The sequence below is a fragment of the Cebus imitator genome, unplaced genomic scaffold, assembly GCF_001604975.1.
Source record: "Cebus imitator isolate Cc_AM_T3 unplaced genomic scaffold, Cebus_imitator-1.0 Scaffold271, whole genome shotgun sequence".
Lineage (NCBI taxonomy): Eukaryota > Metazoa > Chordata > Mammalia > Primates > Cebidae > Cebus > Cebus imitator.
Genome location: NW_016107586.1, coordinates 1,514,754 through 1,537,928, shown reverse-complemented (window position 1 = coordinate 1,537,928; position 23,175 = coordinate 1,514,754). Strand labels below are relative to the sequence as shown.

The window sequence follows — 23,175 nt, the reverse complement described above, 5'->3', positions numbered from 1 at the left end:
CCCAAAGTGCTGGGATTACAGGCGTGAGCCACCGCGCCCAGCCAAGAGAGTTGATCTTAATAACAATGCTAGTGCGGGAGGATTTGTGATCTACAATCAGTGTGAGCTGGTGTGACCAGGGAAGACTTCCAGGAGGACTTGATTCTTGCTTTCAACCTTGAACGATGTGTGAGATTTTAACTAGATGGAAGGAAGTGAGCCTTTCTGATGAGGGAAGATTTCTGCGCATGTTTTATTGATTTGGTTGCCTTGTTTTAAGTTCCCAAGAGGCAGGAACTTTTCTTTCTTTGTTAATAGAGCATAGTATTTATTGACCACAGTCAGGCTTTGTCAATATGGTGCCAGTTCTCTGAATGCCACTCTGCCAGTGACCATGGGGAGAGAATGGAAAAATAACAACTGAGAAGCTTCTAATCCTGAGAGTACCCGCATGCTATAAAGAAACAGGGAGTTCCTTATAGATTCTGGATATTAGACCTTTGTCAGATGGATAGATTGCAAAACTCTTCTCCTGTTCTGTAGGCTGTCTGTTCACTATGATGATAGTTTCTTTTGCTTTGCAGAAGCTCTTTAGTTTAATTAGGTCCCATTTGCCAATTTTGGCTCTTGTTGCAATTGTTTTTGATGTTTTAGTCATGAAGTCTTTGCCCATGCCTATATCCTGAATGGGATTGCCTAGGTTTTCTTCTATGGTTTTTATGGTTTTAGGTTTTATGTTTAAGTCTTTAATCCATCCTGAGTTAATTTTTGTATAAGGTATAAGGAAAGGGGTCCAGTTTCTGTTTTCTGCATATGGCTAGCCAGTTTTCCCAGCACCATTTATTAAATAGGGAATTCTTTCCCCATTGCTTGTTTTTGTCAGATTTGTCAAAGATCAGATGGTTGTAGACGTGTGGTATTACTTCTGAGGTCTCTGTTCTGTTCCATTGGTCTATATATCTGTTTTGGTACCAGTAGCATGCTTTTTTGGTTACTGTAGCCTTGTAGTATAGTTTGAAGTCAGGTATACTTGTGTAACAAATCTGCACATTCTGCACATGTATTCCAGAACTTAGAGTAAATTAAAAAGAATTACAGTGGTCAAATATGTTTAGGTTAATAAAATGAGACATTTCTCTTCTGAAAAAAATAAAGAAACAGGGAGGCTTTGGACCAAAAAAAGTGTCCATGTAGTCCCTAGTGGTACCCTCAGTGCTCTGTGTGTCTGGCCTCAGGTGTTTTACACTGAGATATTGCCATTATCACAGGTAAGTCAGGTTGTTTATTAATTCAGTAGACACTTAAGTATCACTCGATATGTACTACACACATAGGTCCCAATGGTTCAAAAATAAATAAGACAGGGTCCTACTTTAAAGTTTACATCCAAGTAGAGAAGACACAGAAATGAATTAGCAGTTGCATACATGATGTGACTGTGCCATGCAAAGCAGTGATCCTCAAACTTGGCCACACATGGAAATCGTCTGTGAGCTTTAAAAAGTACTGATGCCTTGGTCCCATCCGTAAAAGTTTTATTTCATTGGTCTGGCAAAGAGGACCCAGGCATCTGTATATTTCAAAGTTACCCCCAGAGCTGTAATTAGCAGCCAAGTCTGAGAACCACTGGGATAAGGATGCTTTGAGAGCAGGGGAAGGGCTCTGCGGTGATACTAGAGAAGGAAGGGATCCTGGAGGGGCAAGGCCCAGTGAGCTTGAAAAGAGGAATGAGAGTTCGCTAAGGAAGGAGAGGGGCAGGGAGATGAGTGGATAAGGACTTTGAAGCTCTTCCTGCTGGGAAGTCAGGAAGTCTGCCTGACTTTGGCCTAGTCCCTGTGTGGCCTTAGGCAGACATCCATTTCTCTGTACCTCAATTTCTCCTTCAGTTGAATAAGACTAATGATGCCTGCTCTCCTTACCTTAGGGGTTTGCTGTTAGGATCAAATGAGGTAAAGAAAAAGGAAACAGTAGAATGTCAATGATCATTGGTAAAAATAATCCATTAAAGTAAAGCCTCATTTTTTCAGCCTCTTTGGGGAAAGAAGTATTTTACATAAATCAACTTGTAGATAACTAAATTTCGAACTTGCAAGAAGTAATAATTTTATTTTAACCAACAAAAATCATTTTAGTTTTTCTAAAACATACCATTTGCAGCCCTAATTTCTTAAACAGGATGCCATCAACCCTATTTCTTTTCTTCTCTGCCTTCAGCCCCTCAACATAGATGTCTGCACTGAACTCTGCTGTGTTACAGTAATGCCCCCAGGGCTATTGAAAAGTGTAGGGATTTGTGGTGTGGAAGATTGGGTTTTGAGTTCTTAGGTCTGTTTTTCATAAGTTTTCCATTTCTCTTGCTATCCAAGTATCAGCTGTTGGTTCTCACCATTTTCAATTCTACTTTCCATTTCTAACTTGCTGCTGCTTCCCTGTTGAAGACTGGAAAACCAGAATACCAATCTTAGAATGGCATACAAAATCTGAGTCAATAATCTTTAAGTAAGAGCATGTCAGAGAGAGTGGACTGTGTGATCTTTAGTAAATAAGTTTTTAACATGTGTGTCAGCTCCTCTCAGGGGACTTTCTGGGCCTTACTCTGGCCTGGCTCTCTAATTTAGGAGACAGCCGACTGGTCTTTATGTGTGGAAGGTCAGATGCCCACAAGAATTATTTGTAGGGATTCTTGGGATTTCATTGTCTAGCTATTGGCCAGAGACTTTTACGGTTTCCCACCCTGGTCACCAGGATAATTTTGTCCTTGTCAGACCAGATTTTGAATGTCTATTGCCAAGCTTTTTGTATTTTCAAGGCAGGAATAAAGAAGGATAGCTAGGATCAGACTTAGGAAGGAAGGGGTACCTTGAAGCAAACAGCCCAAACAGCAACACTGTCTTCCCCATGGAGTAGAATAGGGCAGGTAAAGTGAGAAAGCAGTGGAGGAGGAAGTGGTGGAAGGAGTCAAGACCATTAAGACAGAAGAGACAGATGGAAGACATTGGGGAAGAGAACTTCTGGGAAAGTGCAAGGTAGAAAAGGCCAGGAGCAAGGTGTAGACCAGCATGACCAGACACTCTGTATTCTTCTCTATTTTTTTTTGAATCGTTGACTCATTGACCATTCAGTACTCATGTCTTGTGACCCTTACATTTGACAGTCCCTGGGAGCAGCCGCACTGCTGGGGACCACATTCTGCTGGTTCCCATATTGCAGATGGTCCTCTTTGAGAACGTGGGTTTCTGAGTAGCAGTGGGCCCTGAGTGCATCCCACTTTGCTGTCTGATGTCTGTGTTGTCACTGAGACTCTGTCTCTCCCTTTATTTCCCAGGTCAGTGGCTGGATTGGATAAAGAGGCGGACCTGGTACACATGGAGGTGCGGACCACGGATGGATGTGAGTTCTGCTAATGCCAGGCTAGGCCCAGGGAGATCTGCCTGCAGGTCTCTCTCCTCCCCCAATTTGCATTTTAATGACTTGGGAAGATGAAAAGCCCTGAGCTCCATGACAGCCATATCCATTCTTATTTCCCAGAGTGGGAGTGAGAAGTCCTGTCCTAAGGGAGACTTTTCATTGAAACAGGACACTTCATTGACTCTCAGGAATGAATTTTCTGGGGATATGAGTTAATGTGATGAATTTTGAGGCTCCCGTTTGTAATTTCTTTGGCATCTTCAGAGTAATTTGAAGAGGAATGTCCATAACTGATCATGGTATTTTATATTCGTATGGTGAATTGCAGGGGCTGCATGCTTCAAAGTATCAACCCTTTCTATAGGCAAACTTACCAAAAAATGTAATGGGGCTTATTCATCCATTCATGCTATTTAGGGATGGCTTGCTGTATGTCAGACACGGTTCTAAGCCCTAGAGAGAGAGGTGATGAGCAAGTTCTATATTGTCCCTGCAAACAAGGGACTCCTCTAGCAGTGGAATTGCAAGATTTTAAACACATGACCGGCTGTATACCTTGTGCAGCTGTGTCCTTCTTACACAAAATTGGACTGAAAAAGCATCATTTTGTACCAATTTAAGCATTTTATTCTTAGAGTTGTTTATACTTAGAGGATTCTTCTCTATCCAGGAAAAATAAGAGTTTAAACAAACATATATAAAAATATAATTATCATATCTTAGATTGAGAACAGAACCAAATAGTCTAATAGTGATGATGCAGAGGGCAGCAGAATAAGCGCCTGCCTATGAGTTGGGGTCCTGGCTCTGTTATCCTCTGGACTTGAGACCAGGAAAAACTCCTTAACCTCTCTGGGCTGTAACTTCCTCTGTGACCTGAGAATACTCATCCTTGCCCGGAGCACCACCCAGGGTTACGGATTGATCAAACAGAGGTGAATATTCGAGAAACTACAAAATGTATATATGTTTTGACCTGGCTATTGGCATTGTGGTATCATTCAGAGTTTGTTAAGGAAAATTGCATGTGCTTTTCTGCATGAGAAATCTACTATTGGATACCAACTACAGATGCATGCTGGAAACATGCATTCAGGGGAATATATTTTATGTGATTTGTTTTTATTTTTAAAAGAGAAGGGGCTGGGCATGGTGGCTCCCACCTGTAATCCCAGCACTTTGGGAGACTGAGGCAGGTAGATCACGAGGTCAGGAGTTGAAGATCAGCCTGGCCAACGTGGTGAAACTACGTCTCTACTAAAAATACAAAAGTTAGCTAGGTTTGGTGGTGGGTGCTTGTAATTCCAGCTACGCAGGAGGCTGAAGCAGAGAATTGCTTGAACCCAGGAGGTGGAGGTTGCAGTGAGCCAAGATCACACCACTGTACCACAGCCTGGGTGACAGAGTGAGACTCAGTCTCAAAACAAACAAACAAACAAACAAACAAACAAACATAGAGTTAGAAAGTAATCAGAATTTGTTACCTTATTTCTGCCAGTTTGTTGAGTCCCCCTTCCTCCCTCCCTCTATCCTTTCCTCCCTCCTTCCTTCCCTTCCTTCCTTCCTCCTTCCTTCCCTTCCTCCTTCCTTTCCTCTTTTCCTACCTTCCTCCCTTCCTTCCTTCTTTCCCTCCCTCCCTTCCTTCCTTCTTTCCTTCCTCTCTACCTTTTTCTGTCCCTCCTTCCATCCTTTTAATCTCATTTGATCCTTGATAGGTGTAAATCTGTGAGACAGCCAGGGATGACCCGCAATCTTTTTAATTTATTTTTTAACTGAAGAGCTATTGGGAATTTAAGAAGATACTGTCACACAGTTAAATCACTTATCATAAGGATGGTAGAGCCTGGATTCAAACTTGTATTATTCAGTCCTTACGACTGAGAAAGAAACTGGGAGAAGAATGAGGTATAGTGGTTTCAGGGAGCATAGAAGGACAAGAGGAGGACAGCAAATAGCCAGTCTCATAAAATGACCCACAGGCCAGTTTTCAGGACAGCTCTTGCATGGACTTTGCCTCCTAAGTCAACCTGTTTAGGCCATATTTGTGATCTGTCATGGACATGGTATTTCAGAGTTGGAAGATGCTCTGAGTTCTGACCTGGTGTAGGAATCTTCTGTCTCAAACCTCTGACCATGCGTTCTCATGCTCCGCAAACTCAGGCTTAAGACACATCATTTTCTGCTGCTTGACATCTTTAAAAAAAAGCGTAGTTTCTTACATTAAGCTAAAATTTATTTTCTGAAAGTTCAAGAATTCTGTTCCAAATTGGGATGAGGCCTATGGTGCAGGACTTCCGTGAAATTTTATGAGATTACAAATGCAAAACACATAGAACAGTTTCTGGCCTATTGCCAGAATTCAATAATTGAATAAAGGCAGGCAGAAATATAACAGGGATAAATGTCATGTGCTGTACTTAGGTTAAAGCATAGAATATATTAGTTCTGTTCCATCTTCTAGGTTTTTTATTTTTTCATTATAAATACTCCATTGGAATTCCAGGATTTTTAAAATCAATTTTTAATAGTTTAAAGAATACTCTTTCAATCTAGTAAATTGCCCCTAGCTCAGCTTTATTTAGAAAGTGCACATGGCAAAACTGCCTTAATCTGGGCATGATTTATTTATATATCCTAACAAAGTGCATAATGCCTTTCCTTTGCGGTACACAGTGAGTGCTGCCTCACACTCGTGCATTCACACACCCACCACCGCCCCCCACACACAATCTCTGTCATCATTTGAGCATCATCAAAAGTACAAAAATGTTTTATTTACTTTTTTCCTGACATGGTAGTTTAACTCAAATTTGCCCAGATTCACATAGCTAACTAGTGATTTTTTTTTTTTTTTAAAGCTAGAACAAAAACCTCTCAATAGTCTAGTGGGAAGGAAACTTCTGATAAAGGACATGTATGAAAGACCTACAATTAACATCATCTTAATGATGAGGTACTGAGTGCTTTCTCCCTGAAGTGCAGTAAAATGACAGGAATGTTTACTCTTAACACTTGCATTCAACATTATAGTGAAAGTCCTAGGCAGTGCGATAAAGCAAGAAAACTGAAATACAATTCATATAGATTGCAAAGAAGAAAATAAAACTTGCTATTCTCATTGACATGAATGTCTATGTAGAAAATGGCAAGGCATCCATAAGAAAAGCTCCTAGAACTAATACATGAGTTGGGCAAGGTTGCAGGATATGACAAATTCAGTGGAGAAAGGATATTATTTTCAGTCAATGGCGCTGGAACAATTGAGCAGTCATCCAGGGAAATTTAACTTCAACCTATGATTTACAACATGTACAAAATTTAATTCCAAATAGATGATAGATCTAAATGTAAAACAGAATTATAAGACTTTTAGAAGAAAACATAGAAACTTTTTATGACCTTGGGTTGGACAGAGCTTTTAAAAATGACACTAAGAACAAAATTGATAAAATAAATAATTAACAAATTGAGCCTCATCAAAAATTACAACTTTTGCTATTCAAAAGATGCTGTTAAAACACTGGGGAGAAAATGTATGCAAATCATATATCCAACAGAGGACTTGTAGTCAGAACATATAAAGAATGCTTTAAACATAGCTATAAAAAAGAGCTCATTAAAAAAAGTGTGAACAGATCATTTAGCAAAGAAAATATAAGGATAACAAACACATGAAACAGTGCTCAACATTATTAGATATTAGGGAAATGCAAATTAAAACCACAATGATATATCACTATATACCTATTAGAATCACCAAAATAAACAAAAATTACAGTATCAAGTGCTGGCACAGAAGCGAAGCAATAGAACTCTCACACATTGCTTGTGAGAATGGAAAATGGTACAGCCATTCTGAAAAAAAATTTTGATAGTTTGTTATAAAGTTATATACATCTTAAAACCCAGCAATCCCACTTCTGCTATATATTTAGCCTAGAAAAATGAAAAATTTATGTTCACATTAACATCTGTACACAAATAGAGGTTTATTAACAATCACCAAAAACTGGAAACAAATGTCTTTGAATAGGCGAAGGTATTAACAAACTGTGGCATGTCTATAAAATAGGACACTGCTTGGTATTATATTTGCAGCAACATATGAATTTTAAAGGTGGATAAAATAAGCTAGTCTCAAAAGGTTACATGCTGTATTACTCCACTTATGTGATATTATGGGAAAGACAAACTATATAGATAGAGTTACTGGTGGTTTCCAGAATGGGGAAAGTATTTGACATGAAAAGCTGCATGAAATATTTTTTGAGGATGATGTCATTGTTCTGTAACCTGATTGTGGTGGTGGTTATATAAATCTATATATTTGTTCAAACTTACGAACTATGTGCCAAAAACTCACTGTGTATACATTGGAAAATATAAGTTTTTATTAAAAATACTACAATTAAAATTTATGGCTGATAAAGGATAGGAAGCACAGTTCCTGACTTCTATAGCAATTCCGGCTTTTCTCATTGGTTCATTTATTCATTACCTTACTTCTACTTTTATCCAATCAACATTTATTTAAAATCTATATATACTGGGTACTGAGGGGACATACAGGTGAATGTGATATTATCCTTACCATCAAGAAGCTTCTAGACTTGTATTTGAATGATGGACAGTTTGAATGTTGGACAAGTATTAGAATGATGCTAGCACAATTTGACAAGAACTTTAATGGAGTTGGGAATATATTGTGTTGAATCATAAATGAGACTGCGACTAATAACCAAAGCAAGTTAGGGGAACCATCTCAGAAAAAGAAAATGTTTTATTTGGTACTAGGGATTAGTAGGAAATTATCTGAGCATTCTGGATAGAGAGAATAACCTTGCAAGTTCCCAGGATCATGAGAAGTGGTATGTGCAAGGCTGTAGGTTATGATCTGGAAAAGAATGAATAGAGATAGGTTAGTGAAGGTGGGTTGAAGAGGACCTATGTGGGAACAGGTAGGTAGCTTCCTGAGCCACAGGTCATGCTACACACCAAGCCGTCTATGGCCATCCTTACCTGTTTATAATGGTAAACCTTCATGAAGCAATTCTATTTCCCTCAGCTGCAGTCTTAGATATGGATGGTACCAGTCAGACTCTGGTCACTTCAGCTTCCTTTCTACCTGCCTCTTTTGTCTGCTTATTTCGCATTTAAGATACAGGAACTGATAGATGAAAAGCTAGGACTCATTTCAGCCCATTCAGATCCCAGCCTCCATCTCTGGAGCACACGGCAGCTTTTGCTCTGTTTCCCTGGTCCCCGATCCAGACTAACTTGGCTCATAACTCAGGAATGATTCTGAGAAATGGGGAAGTCAGCTGACCTGTCTGGTGGCCCCAGACAAGTGATGGAGGAGCAGACTGTGACTGTGGTAGTGGAGCAGACCTGAGACTGGCATCAGTGATGAGGCCAGGTAACTTCCTGTACCCTGCTTCTCAAGGACTGTGCTGTGAGCAGACAGACTTATCTAGTACCCTCAGCTCTGTGTCCAGGTCTTTCTTGCTTCATGACACTGGACTCGTCAAGCCTGCCTGCACTTTCTGCCTAGGCAGGTAGGTGGGCCTGGGAAGTTGAAATGAATGACTCTCTAAGCCCTGGTAGAGGGTTATACTGCCTTGGGCTGAAGGGTGGGCACCAGCAGCTGTGCGCTCAATCTCTTCCTGCTCAATCTCCATGGGAGCCACATTTGCCCTTTGTATCTATCTTTTTGAGGAATAAAAGGATATGGTTTTTAGCTATTCACAGGAAGGCAGATGTGGAGAGTAGAAACCTAAATTCTAGTTCCAGTTTTTCCACTGAGAGGTTCTGTGAGCCAGGGAAACACATAAACCTTTCTAGGTTCCTTTTTCCTAATTATAAAATGAAGCAGAATTAATGATTTATTTATTCATTCAGGGAACAGAAATAAGACCTGCTCATGAAACACCAGTTAAATATTGTTCTATGTAGTTCCCAGAGTAAGATGGGTATACTGGCATCTGTGCAAATATTAATATAGAAATTTGTGATTTTCTTATATTTGTTCATGGATTCATAATTCACTTCACTGCAATGGAACACTCTTCAGCTATAGAAGACAAGTGGTCCTTAAACCAAGCATTATAATCACATCACGAATACACGCACACGCACACACGCAAACATGCACACACACACCCATACCTGGCCCCCATCACAAATCAATGAATGTAGTATCTCCTGGAATAAAGTTGTCCTGCTGATTCTAGGATGTGTAGAATCGAGCCAATTCACTAAATGGGAGCTGGTTGAACTTTAACATGCACATGCACCATCTGGAGAGCTTGTTAAAATACACACTCCCCATTTCTGACAAGCTCTCAGCTGCTGCTTCTGGTCTGGGGACCATACTTTGATTAACATTGCACTGCACTGAGCTGCGGGGTAGATTCAGATAAAAAGGACACCATCAGCACTGAGTAGCTCACAGGCTGATGGGAGAGGCAGATATGTACACAGATCATTGTTGCAACACATTGTGCTGCAGGCCACAAAGACTCTGCTGTAAATATAATGGACAAAGTGCTGTGGGGACCCAAAGGAAGGATTGTGCAACTGCTGAGGAGTGACCAAAGGCTGCACAGAAGAGGCCTTAGCTAAGCTTCGTCTTGTGAGATGAGTTGGATGGATTTCTACCGTCCAGAAAGATGGCAGAGATGGGGTGTGGGAAAGTTATGCTAGAGCTGTGCTGTCCAATATGGCAGTCATTTAGTCACTAGTGGTTATTGAGTCCTTGAAAGGCACTGTCCAAATCAAGGTGTACTTTAAGTATAAAATACATACCAGCTTTCAAAGGTTTATTTAACTCTGAATGAAAAAATTGCTCCTTGATAACTTTTATATTGATGACATGATAATATTTTGGGCCAAATAAAACATAGAAATGAGCTTCAGTTTTCTATTTACTTATAAAATATGATTACTGAAAAATTTAAAAGGTCATTCGTGGCTCGTTTTGTATGTCTGTTGGATGGTGCTGTTCTAGGTAGACTGAAGGAGCCCCAGAGAAGCAGCACAGAGCACAGCCTTTTCAGTTGTGTGGTGTGGCATTGACAGTTCTGACTTTGAACCTGACTCCCACACTCTGGATCTAACCCAACATAAGTTGGTCTCTTTTTTTTTTGTTTGTTTGCGTATTGGAGTCTCCTCTGGCCTAGTCCTAATCTCCCTCTATAGGAGTCAGACTTCCTGGATTAAGCTGAAAGCACTAAATTATTTTTTGCCCTGGCAAGGCTTAAACAGGGTGAAGCCAACCGGTTTGGTAAACAATTGTGTGAATAATCTTATTTCTGCCATAAGATTCAGGATACAAATGGCTTTTCCTCCCATTTGTTTCTGGAATTCATCTTTCTCTGAATGTCCCTGCATGTGCTTTCTCTCTGACGCACACAATTCCTCAGTCACAGACCGACAGAAGGACGCACACACCCTCCATTTAAGAGGCAATTGAGTGTCAGTAAAGGGAGCATTAACTTGGTGACATAAAAGTTGGAGAACTTACAATTCAACATGAGATTTGGAAAAAAAAAAAAGTTGGAGAACTAAGTCTGTCATTTAGACCTTGGACAAATTTTTTAGCCTTCCTCTGATCCTTGATCTAGTGTTTTACTTATTTGAAAATACTAACAAATGTAAGAAGTATTTTTATAATTTATTTTTTCATCAGTTTACTAATGAAGATCTTATTATAGAGTAAAATTGACAACAAGGGAGATTTCAGTTCAATGAACAAAGCAGTAACAACAGAGAATACCCAAAGATGACCTAAGTTGTTTTGTGAAGTGGTGAGCTCCCCTGCATGAAATTCCCAAGTACGGTGTCCCTTGGGGCACTGTGATAAGTGAACCTGAACATGTGCAAAACATTCAAAGCATCTAGACATTCTAGAAATGTCCAGAATCAAAACCCATAGAACATAAGCCACCATCCTTTCTCTTTCTCACAATATCAACCCTCATTAAGCAATCACTGCACTGTCTTCCAAGACAAGATAAAGCCTAATACTTCTTAACAGAATATTCCAAGCATACATAAGTAATCAAATGAGCTTGGCACACAAGCGAAACTATTAGCTTTGAAGACTAAACTCTAGGCTCTAGATACATATATTATTGGCTCTTTAAAAATATTGGATTATTGCTTAGTTCAATAACTTTGGAATTATGTGAACTCAGAGACTAGCAGCTCTTTAAGACTTCAGAGGCCAAAATGAGGACAAAGTGGGAGCTGAGGCAGTGGGACTGCGGACTTCTTGCCTTCTGTTCAGCTATAGCAGGCACACTAAAACTCACTTTATGAGTGAGTTTTGATAGAAGGATTCCAGAATCAAAAAGTCAGAACATGTAAGAGTTTTCCACATTGTATTACATTCCAAAAGGCATAAAAATGTATAATAACTTGCCCAAGGTCACATAGACAGCCAGTGACAGGGACTGACCCAGCATGTAGATTCTTGTCAAATACCTAGCCCAAATTTCTTGCCATGTTTAAATACCTAAAGGTTAGGATCACAGGTACTGGCGTAAAAATCACCTGGGTTCAAATTCTAGCTCTGTCGCTTCCTAGAGCTGTGGAACTTAGACAAATTACTTAATCATCCTGTGCCTCAGTTTCCTCTGCTATAACAGGGAAATGATAATAATTATAACTCCCTGGGTTGTTGCAAGAATTAAATTGGTTAATGCATATAGCTCCTGAAACACCAGACAACACAGAGTGAGCAGTCAAATGCACTATTGTCATCATCATCATCATCATCATCTTCATCTTCATATAGTCATCCTATTGAGGGCGAGTTTATTTGGCAGGTAGCGTGTAAAGAGCCCTGAATGGGATGGAATGACTGCTGAGATATTTAATGTCACTATGGTTTCTAAATATCTGTAACTGCCAGATTTCCTCCTGTGCCATCAAGAAGGCAGAAAATGCCGGATTCTCCTGTGGGAGATGAGAAGTTTCGCCAAAGTTCAAAATCCATAAGCTCAGTAGAAGGAATGGAAGCTCCCTTTTTTGTTTGTTGCCTTCGTTTATGTTTAGAACCTATTATGCTTCGAGTTCTATATGAGGTATTTGCATCAATATTACTTCCTTCATTTTGCGCTGTCTTTACAGATAGGTTAGTTGCACACCCCATCGAAAAAAAGGATGCTGATGGAAGCTAAATAACTTTTTAGAGTTACCTTGAATCTGCTTGTTTTCACTTATTTTCATTTGAGAGTTAATGTTACATAAAATAAATAGCTCATGGATATTTCTCTAAGAGAAGGCCTGAAGAGCTGAATTTGCTTTTTGTTCACAATTTTAATTCACTTTTTCAATCTCTGACAGTAGGTATATTATTACCCAGAGGAATGGAAGTTGAGTAAATCACAGAATGTTTTTTTCTCTGAGATGACAAGAGGCTTAATGTTTAGGAAGTTTGAATGCTTAGTAATTCTCAAAGGAAAAACATAATCACAAGTCACCATGTAATTAAACATAATAAAATGTATAGGCTTTTAATGTCATTCAGTTCAGTTTAATCATCATTTACTGAAGCTTTATAAAGTCAGCCCAGGAAAGAGAAAAGTGGCTAAGATTTTATTTCTGCTGGTCAAGAGGTGACCTTTTTGGAAAGGTATAGGAGAACCAAAACTGGACTTTACAGTGCAATTTGTAGGTGTAGATGAGGGGCTTGTCTTGCTGAATAGAGAAAGGCTGAGGCTACCTTCCTGAGTCCTGTGAAACTTCAAGCAGAAATACAATCCCTTAGGATGGAAAGAAGCCTAAGGGTGTCAGATAGTCTCTGTCTCTCCTCCCACATTCACCAGTTGTCTAAACATCTTAAGGTATATTCATTTGTGAACGTCCTGTCTCCATCACAGACGAAAGAATCTTGTAAGGGCAAGAACCTGTCTTATGTTCCCTGCTTCCTGTAACCTCAGGATGTGTCTGACACTTGTACCTTCTCTATACACCTTGAACCAATACAGAAGGAATGAATCAGTCATTGTGGGGCAGCCCTTCTCACCATATGAGATCTTTGGTCCCATATCTGTAGGGTGAGAAGACATGGATGCTGGATCCATTTAAGTGATGTTACAACTCTCCTGAAAGGTCCTGCTAGCTGTAGAGCTAGTTTGACATAGGGGTGCATATTTCCAAAATAGCAAAATAATTTTCTATTCATGGTGCAGGGAACAAAGCCTTTGACATTTTATTTTTGTAAGTGGATCTGTGACCACACCAGTTCTTAGAAATATATTAGAAAGGTATTTTACATTTAGAAATATGTTAATCATGAAAATTAATCATTTAGGAAATCACTCTTTGGTTTTTACATAGGGATATCCAAATGAGACCTTTCTACTGTCTGTTTTTCCTAGTTTTTCATTTGAGGATGTTTCAAAAGAGAAGATAGAAAATAGAAATTCGTGAATAAGGATTAATCAAAGTCAGTTCATTAACATGCAATTATGTATTTCATGAGCTTTGCTTACATAAAATTTCACGTGCATTTTTAACCCCCTTGTTCAGGAATTTCCTTCTCACATAGCACACTTTCACATCCAGATTAAACTCAAGGTATGCCTCCTCTTTGAAGTTCTCCTTAATTTGTCCAGCCCATATACATTTTTTCCTGTCCAAACACTCATTGCACTTAAAAAAAGGAAATGATGATTTAAATTCAGAATATGACTTTACTATAGAACCTGTGATATTATGGTCTTTCAATCCTCCACAACAAAATCTGACATTTATTATAAATTGAATGTATAAAAGATGCTGAGAGTTGAATTCCTTTTTCTTTCTCTTCATAATAGAAAGTAACTAACATTTATTGATCTTTTAAAATGTATCCACAATGTATTAAGCATTTTTCATGCATAATCTTATTTAATCTTGACGACAGTCCTCAGAGACACATACTAAATTGTCTGCGCTTCACAGATGAAAAGCCATGCTGCCACTTGACCAAGGCCAGTCTGCACATAGTAAGTCCCAGATTTGATCTCAGCACTTTCTAGCTTCGGAGTCCTTGTTCTCAAAACCACTGCAGTATGCTCAAGAGATCTGGATCACTTTCATTTTATCTGGTATCTGGTGTTATTAAAAAACAAATAAGAAGGCCACACTTGTAGGAAGCCTATTTTGGGATTTTAAGTTATGTCATAAATACCTTTGTGAATTTCATCATAGATCCTCTATAACTGTATTCAGTCTCATTTGGAGATAAATGTCTAGGGACATTTTGCATATGTGAGGTTTGAACCAAATGGTATTCCCTACTCACCCTTGAGAGCCACAGTTCCTCCATGACCCTCAGTCACTTTTGTTTGGCCACCAGGCCTGCCTGACAATTTAGTTTCCCCATGCTCCTACCTTGGTTCTCACCTGGCAGAGGGCACTGTGGCGCTTATCCAATCTCTATGTTTTGAAAAATAAAAGCGTTGAGACTTCCACTATTTGAATCCAGCTAAGACTGCAAGGCCACCAAATTTTAAGTGATTTTCAAAAACTCATTTCAGTGCTGTCTTCCTGTTATATTGGACCTTTCATTCCATGCTGAGCAGTGGCAAGCAGAGAGTGAGCCAAGAAGTAGGATGATCTTGGCACAACATTATATCTGCTATGGGTCAAGGTTTAGGTAGGTTTTGATTTTGTTTGTGGTGGCCTTGAGCATACTTGCTTCTTTCTTCAAAGTGTCCAAATGAGACAGTGAAGAGTAAATAGCGAGGGGGAAATGAGCCAGTGTATGGGCTAAGCAGGTATCCCCTCTGTGTGCAACTTTGATTACCAGTTCAAGGACACTGGCTAAGAAGGAAGCAGGTTGCCATGTCAACACCTGTGGTTTCTTTCCATGTTTTTACTGCAGCTTTTCATTGTTTTGGTGCTTTATTCTAGAAGCAAATTACTAAGACTCTATGGGTCCAAGAATATTCCTGGTGGGCCAGCAATGTGCTCCAAGGCACAACCTGGGCTCCCTGCCTTCCCCTCTCCTCTGAGCCAAAAATGGAAATCCAGGCCACTCTTGACTTTCTCTGTGAACAAATCAAAAAGGAAGGGACATACAGGTGTCCTTAAAGAATGTTGGACAAGCTGGTCTTGCTACAGGGTCAGGGAATGAGGGTAAGAAAGCCTGTCTCTTCCTTGCAAGGAAGGTTGTTGCCAAATTGCAGAGCAGAAAGGAATATAAATCATTGAACATGCACATTGCAGCACTAATCACAATAGCAAAGACATGTAGTCAACCTAAACACTCATCCATGGTAGACTGAATAAAGAAAATTTAGTACATATACACCATGGAATATCATGCAGCCATAAAAAGGAATGAGATCATGTCCTTTGCAGCAACATGAACGGAGATGGAGGCCATTATCCTAGGCACACTAACACTGGAACTGGAAAAGAAATACCACATGTTCTCATTATAAGTAGAAGCTAAACACTGAGTTATGGACACGAAGAAGGGAACAACAGACACCACAGCCTACTTTTGAGGATGGAGGTTGGGAGGTAGATGAAAATAGAAAAACTATTGAGTGTTATGCTTATTATCTGGATGATGAAATCTTCTGTATACCAGACCCCAACAACATGCAGTTTACCTATGCCTATGTACATCGTCGACCTAAAATAACAGTTGGAAAGAAAGAAAAACAAAAAACACTGGCCCCTGGGTTTCATTTGGAGTGTAGGCTTGTTTTGTTTGGCCTCATGGTGTTTGGCTTACACCATCTTTTAAATTTAAATTAGTTCTCAATTTTAGGAAATTTGACATTTAAAAAATAGGGGCATTTAGCTTTTCTTAGAAACTCAGAATGTTGGCTGGGCGTGGTAGCTCACACCTGTAATCCCAGCATTTTGGGAGGTTGAGGCGGGCAGTTCACAAGGTCAGCAGATCAAGACCATCCTGGCCAACGTGGTGAAACCCTGTTTCTACTAAAACTCCAAAAATTAGCCGGGCATGGTGGCACACACCTGTAGTCCCAGGTATTTGGGAGACTGAGGCAGGAGAATCCCTTCAACGCGGGAGGCAGAGTTTGCAGTGCACTGGACCACTGCACTCTGCCTAGGGGACAGAGTGAGACTCCATCTCAAAAACAAACAAACAAAAAACTCAGAATGTCTTATTTTTGCATATGAGTGCTGCATGGAGAAGCAGTTCCCCTTTAAAAGAGGGGAATGTTTGCCATTGGAGTGTGGTCCCTGCTGCTCTTCAGAGATTGCTGACACTGAGACCTTGTGCCAGTCACCATTTATCCCGTATCCCTGCTAATCTTACTCCCACACATAATTTGCATGGCCCCTTAAGCATTTAAGTTTATTAAGATAGTTGTAAAGGCCTGCCCTGTCATAGAAAGTTTTTCAGGCTATGTCCCAAGGCACTCAGCAATATTGGTGATTTTGATGCTGAGAAGTATTAGCCCAGGCTTAGGTTTTAGAGATGCCTTTGGCTACTTGTCTCAAGTCCATCCAGTTTCCAATACGTCATCCACATGGACCCTAGATGTGAAATGAGTACAGAAGGAACACAGATGAAAAGAAAGTGTTCCAGGCAAGTGGCGCAGGTAGTAGAGGGAAGAGAAGAGACTATGGAAACACTTCAGAGGCAGAATTGTCAAGAATTAGGAACCAACTGGATTGTATGGGATTCGGAAGAAAGAAAAGTTTAGAGGCAAGAGCTACTGGGCAGATGATGACTGCTGATGGGGTGAATGGAATCAATACTAGATCTAGTCAGATTATGGTTACCAAAGCAAACAGACGTTGCTCAAATTTGGATATTCAAGAAATGGTTATGTACAGCATGTAATGAATACTTTTCCTATTAAAATGTTTCTTAAAGTAGCATCATGTTTCTAAAATAATATGTGTAATAACTATAACTGGCTACATATATGAGTAAACCCCTTCCTAGACAGAAGGTTCTTTTAGAATGGAAAATCTCTGTCTAATTCATTGCCTTATTCCTAGTACCCAAATGATACCCAATATATAGTGTATGCATAAGAAATACTTGTTGAATCCATCCATCAATTACTTAATTAAAGATAAGCAGAGACAAGGGAGCCATAGTTTAAACTCAATTGTTGTACATTCTTGCTTCTGTAAGCCTTTTGTCTTTATTTATCTGCTGCCTACCTCTCCCTTCTCTGTAGCCCCTGATACCTCTGCACACATACAAGGAAACATCACATTAGATAGGCATGTGTAATCATGTATGTGGTTTTATATAATAAAGATTTCTCTACTTTTAATCTTAAAGTGATTTCTACTTTTTATTTTGATCATTTATTTTTAAATTTCATTCAATGAATAATAACCTTTTTTTAAAGCAAATTTTTATGGTGGATTCTTCACAGACTCACCTGTAGTTTTTTCTCAATTAAAGAGCAAAAAACTGAATGGATTGCCTTTCCTTGGATAACCTTCTAGTCATAATCAGAATGCCTTTTGGAGCCAAATATTTCCCATTCAGCTACAGCTGGTACCATGCACAGTTTTTGGGAGGTGAGGGAGGATGGCTCAGCTGTTGAGATCTCGAGAAATTTTTACAAGAAATTATATGTTTCATAAATGTTATGTAAGAAGTGAATGCAGTCTTGTAAAAATAATACAAATGTATATAATGTGAAAAGCAAAGGTTTCACTTGAATTCTGCCTACTTCCTTGAGTCCATTTTTTTTTTGCCTGAAAGTAATCATAGCTAATTTTCCTATGTATCCTTTAAACATTTTTCTGTGTAGTATGGCACAAACCTAATTGTATCATACTATACATGATGCTAACTAATTTTTGAAAGATTGTAAAACAGTGTGTTTTAGAGAAATTACCATGTTGAAGCATATGTGTCCACCAAATTATTCTCATTGCAGTATAGTACTCTGTCATGTGCATATATCTTAGTTTATTTGGGTGATCATTAATTCATGGGCATTTAACTTATTTATAGTTTTCCCTACTATGAACAATGCCACTATAAATATTATTGCCCTTGCCTTTTTGTGAAAATATGAGTCTTTCTCTAGAAGACATCTAGAGAAATTCTCTAATTAGAGAATTCGAAAAAACAGATTCTCCTTGAATTAGAATTACTGATATATGTACCTTTAAAATTCTGATACATATTTTAAATTTGTTCTTCCAAAAAGCTATAACAACCTACTCTTTCAGCAGTATGATATGAGATGAACTATTTTTCCCTGTCTCTGCCCAAACTAGATATTACCATTTTGGGGGTTATTATTACAAACTCTGTGGACAGAAACATAAAATTTCACTGTTGATTTAAATTAGCTTGTTGATTTCCCCATGAAGTAGAGCTTTGTGTGCTACCTGGGGCTCCATCAGGGTTTCCACTTGTGTCTAAGCATCACTCTGCCCTCCTGTTTCAGATGCTCAGTACCTCACCTGCAGAATCCAAGAATGCGCTGAGACAACTAGAAGTGGCCCCTTTGCCCGCTCCATTGACATCAGTTCCCTAGTTGTCCAGGATGAATATATCTTCATTCAGGTGAGTACAGAAAGTGCAGTTGGTGGTAGGAGGATGCATCATTGAAGCTGGCTGCCTGCTAGGAAAAGGAGGGTGGCATTCCCGAGACTGTGAAGATGTGGAGCTGAGACACTGTCTCTCCTTTGCTTCAGGGACCCAGTCCTCTGGGGAGAGCCCAGACTTTACTGGTTTTAGTGATGCACTGAATTTTTCAGGTGGATTGCCACTTTATAGCACCCGAGTTGTCTGAAGTTGTCTGAAGTTGACTAGGTCTTGGGCTGGGGTTGAGGTAACTTAAAGTCAAATATCTTATGGGATTTGACATTCAGTAATTTATCAAAGCCACATTATATTTCTACCTAAAGTGACTTATCTAACTTGGCAGTGAAAATCCCCAATAAATTAAACATCTTTAGGATTCTTTTTCTGGACATATCTATTACTCACTAAACTTTCCCCTTCTTTCCAGTGCTGACTACCTCCTCAATGTCCACGAAAGAGTTTACTCCCAGAACTGAGTCTCAGGAAAAATTAGATGGGACTCATGTATTTAGGCAGGCCAGGGAAGCCTTGGTTTACGCTTTGGGTCTTGTTATCTCTACTGTGTACTACAAGGAGGTACAAAATGGGGCAAAAATACGAGGAACAAAAGATGATGCTCTACCAGATGACTAACAGAGTATGTGTGTGATAAATCAAACGTGGCATTTGACTGCAACCTTGATTTCCCACACTCAGCCTTTTTACCCTTCTATTCCCAGTTGCTTTGCAAACTATTCCTACAGGAAAGTTGGACTTTGAAAACTCCCTGAGTTTGCTCAGACCTAAGCACCTGACTGACCTTCTCTGCCTAATCCCTAGTATTTCAGTCCAGATCAATCCCATCTCTTCTAGGAGACTTTCTATGAACGTCCAAGCTTAGTGTGACTCGTGGTCCTCTGAACCCTTGTAGCTCCATGGTCTATACCATTCCTCCAGCACACAGGCTATCAGGAGCCACTACTTATTAAATCTCAATGGTTCTTCTCTCCAAATTGCATTTTACAAACTCTGAAAATGGGGGCAATATTTAGTACACACATTTGACCCCTCTCCCTTGGCCCTAATGAGATGTCTTTGCATATCAGGTTTGCTCAGGTAGTCAATATTTGTTGTATTGACCAATTGTAGGCATCACAGTTAATTCTTTTTATAACTTAGTTACATAGAGTTTTGAGGTCTAGTAAAATACTGGAAAAGTGGCTAACCACTCAAAAAACATCTTAGGTGATGGAGTGAAAGAGGAAGGTTCTGTGGCTTCAAAAATCCCTATTTCTCCCCTGAAAGCCAGAATCTCAGGATTGTATTTCTAGGTCTTGGCAGGCCAACAGCACTCTCATTCTCTTATTCATAAGTGTTTGTTTATTGAACATGAACACTGCAAAATACACAGCACCAATCACTACTCTAGGGTTCCTCAGATTTCTCCCCTTGACCTGCTTTTCTTTGTCCTGAGCAATCCCCTGGTTTTAAGGACCATCTCCAAGGTTTGATGGCTTTCAGATCAGTGAGCTGTGACCTCTACCATGTACTGCAGCCTTCAATATCAAATAACCCACTCAACATCCCAACATAGATGTTCCACAAGCAAAACCAAACCAACAGGTCACCCTTGATTTTGACCCTGACACAGTTTGTGGCACAACCCCCTACCAGGTCACTCAAGGTCAGTCTGTGTGGCCAAATTAAGTGAACCCACAGCCTCTGCTAATATCACTTTTCATGATTTCTCTAGTGTTTCCTTTTATTCCATTCTCATGGCTGTGATCCCCATTTAAGGCCTTTATCTCTTTATATTTAGATTTTTTTTTTTTACAGTGGAAGCACAGGAGTGAGTTATGAATTTGCCAATTAGATTGCCCTTCCCTTAATGCTAAATGTGGCAGAATTGTTTCTCAGAAGCATGACTTAGAATTTAAAATGTTCAGACATTTTTTATTTTTTCTTGTGTTACATAAAGTTTGTGGTAACTCTGCAGACAGAAATACAGATTAAAAATATATATATATATCCTGAAACATTCCTTTTCTATTATACTAGAGGCAGATAGGAGTTTTGTCTTTAATTAGCATCAATTTTTATTTTCCTTGAAAAGATATGACGTTTCATTATTCAATAAAGTTTTATTCATTGCAGAGTACATGTGCAAGGTGCTGGGGTTAAGACAGTGAACACAACAAAGTTTCTGCCTTAGTAGTATTTAATTCTAGTGGAAGATAGGAAAAACTATGTGTATGACATGAACATCCATATATACATAGATATGAAAAGCTATGAAGAGTAATGGTTAAGAATGTATAACGTAGAGCCCAACGCCTGGCATTTGTTGAGACTGTGGCATTTCACACTTAGCTGTGTGACCTTGAGATGTGCCTCATTGGACTCATTTATAAAAAGATGATAATTGTAGTACCTACTTCATGGGTTGCTGGAAGGATTATGTTTATTAATGCTATCTGTAAAGCAGCAAAACAGTGCCCTAGAAACATTGTGTTATATGAATATTTGCTTTCTATCTTTCTGTTTATCCTTTACTATTATCTATCTACAAAATATATAATGACAAGTGCAATGAATAAAAATAAATCAGGGACTGTGAATGTTGAAGGCATAAAAGTGTTGGTGTTTTATTTAGGGAGACATGGAAGGTCTCATTGTGAAATACACAGCACGTCACTACTCTAGGGTTCTAGGGTCCTAGGTGACCTAGGAACAGGGTAGCAGAAGACAGTGCAGTCAGAGAGAAGCGTGGAGCCAGGTTGTTAGGCCTTGGCTCCCTTGAGCCCCCCATGAAGATGTTTGGTGGGCAGTTACAGATTTGAGGCTAGGTTCAGGAGAAGGGATGGGTCATGGGACAGTCACCACTGAGTATATCCATTGCAACGTTGCCGGCATATTGATGGCATTTTCAGACCACAGAATTGCCAGTCACAGCTGAGTTGATCTATTGTAAAGTTGCCAGCATCTTGATGGTATTTCTTATACCACTAAAAAATAAATATGGATAAAAAAGAGAAACAATCCAAAGACTGAACTTCAGGCTACTCCAGTAATCAGAGTTCAATGAGATGAGCAGGAACCTGTAACAAGACCTAGACAGACAATTTAGAGATAAGGCTGGAAAGGTAGAGGGTGCTAGATCCCATAGGGACCTGAAGGCTTTATTTTTTACTATCAATGAGATGGGGCCCAATGGATTAAAAATGCCCCAAATAATACAAAAGAGCAATAAACTTGAGAAAAACATTGGATTTCATTAGTCATCAACTAAACACAGATTACACAGTATTATTTGCAACTATCAATTAGCTAAGATTGAGATATTGTAAAAGAATGCAATGGGTTGCAGGTAAACAACTAAATGTAGTGCAGGTACAAATAGAAATCAGTGGGCCATCAGCATTTAATCCACCTTTTTCTTCTCACGGCTGAGTTTGGCCATCTCCATTGACAGCTATGACATATTTGTCTTAGCACCGACACTATACACTTTGTGTTTAATTATGTTTACTTTAATACTCCCATTATATGGTCTGTTTGTTTTCCTATGTGTCTCTTTGATAATTTTGAGTATTTGTATTTTTCTTCTAAGTGTTTAGCTTTATGAATATAACTTTATATAATATACTGAATTTTCTATTTCTAGACAATATCTATTGATTTCCTGTTGGGAGCAATTACAAAATCTGTATTTACATGCATTTCTATTTTCTACCATCTCTTTAATTCTTCTGCTACCTAATTTTGAATAATTATTTCCTAGTGTTTGTTTTACTGCCTTAAAATATAATTCTGTTAGACTTAAATATTTTATGAAGAACTAAAGAAGAAAGGTGAAAAAAATATTGTGTTTATGACCTCTTGCCCTATTTCTCTCTCCAGCCCCGGTTTGTTAATGCCATCATTTTAGAGCATGTACATTCTGCTCTACACTGTAATTCCTGCATTTATTTTGATTTTAGTCTTACAGGTAAATGTATTCAACTGTCCCCAGAAATCTTTTTCCTATAGTTTTTCCCATTTATCTCTTGTTTATCTGAAATTTGTCTTCCAAGAAAGGCTAATTTTTGAATGCTGAAAATGTTTGCCTATGTCTTTTTATGCTTTAATATCATTTCTCGAGCTATAAAATGTGTGTGTCATCCTCTTTCCATGAGAATTTTTACTCCAATAACTTGTTACTATGTCAGGCCAGTCTCAGATTTTTCTTTAAGGCATCTCGTTGTTGTTTTGTTTTGTTTTTTAACTTT

The 23,175-nt window shown here is 39.0% G+C and overlaps 1 protein-coding gene across 1 annotated transcript in view; it reads left to right on the top strand.

Annotated features, from left to right (window-relative positions):
• SORCS3 (sortilin related VPS10 domain containing receptor 3) overlaps nucleotides 1-23,175 on the top strand; it is a 609,576-nt gene that overhangs the window by 433,320 nt on the left and 153,081 nt on the right. The window contains exons 6-7 of the mRNA XM_017500803.2: nucleotides 3,305-3,369; nucleotides 18,789-18,907. Coding sequence (XP_017356292.1) covers nucleotides 3,305-3,369; nucleotides 18,789-18,907 — 184 coding nt within the window. The remainder of the gene's footprint in view (nucleotides 1-3,304; nucleotides 3,370-18,788; nucleotides 18,908-23,175) is intronic.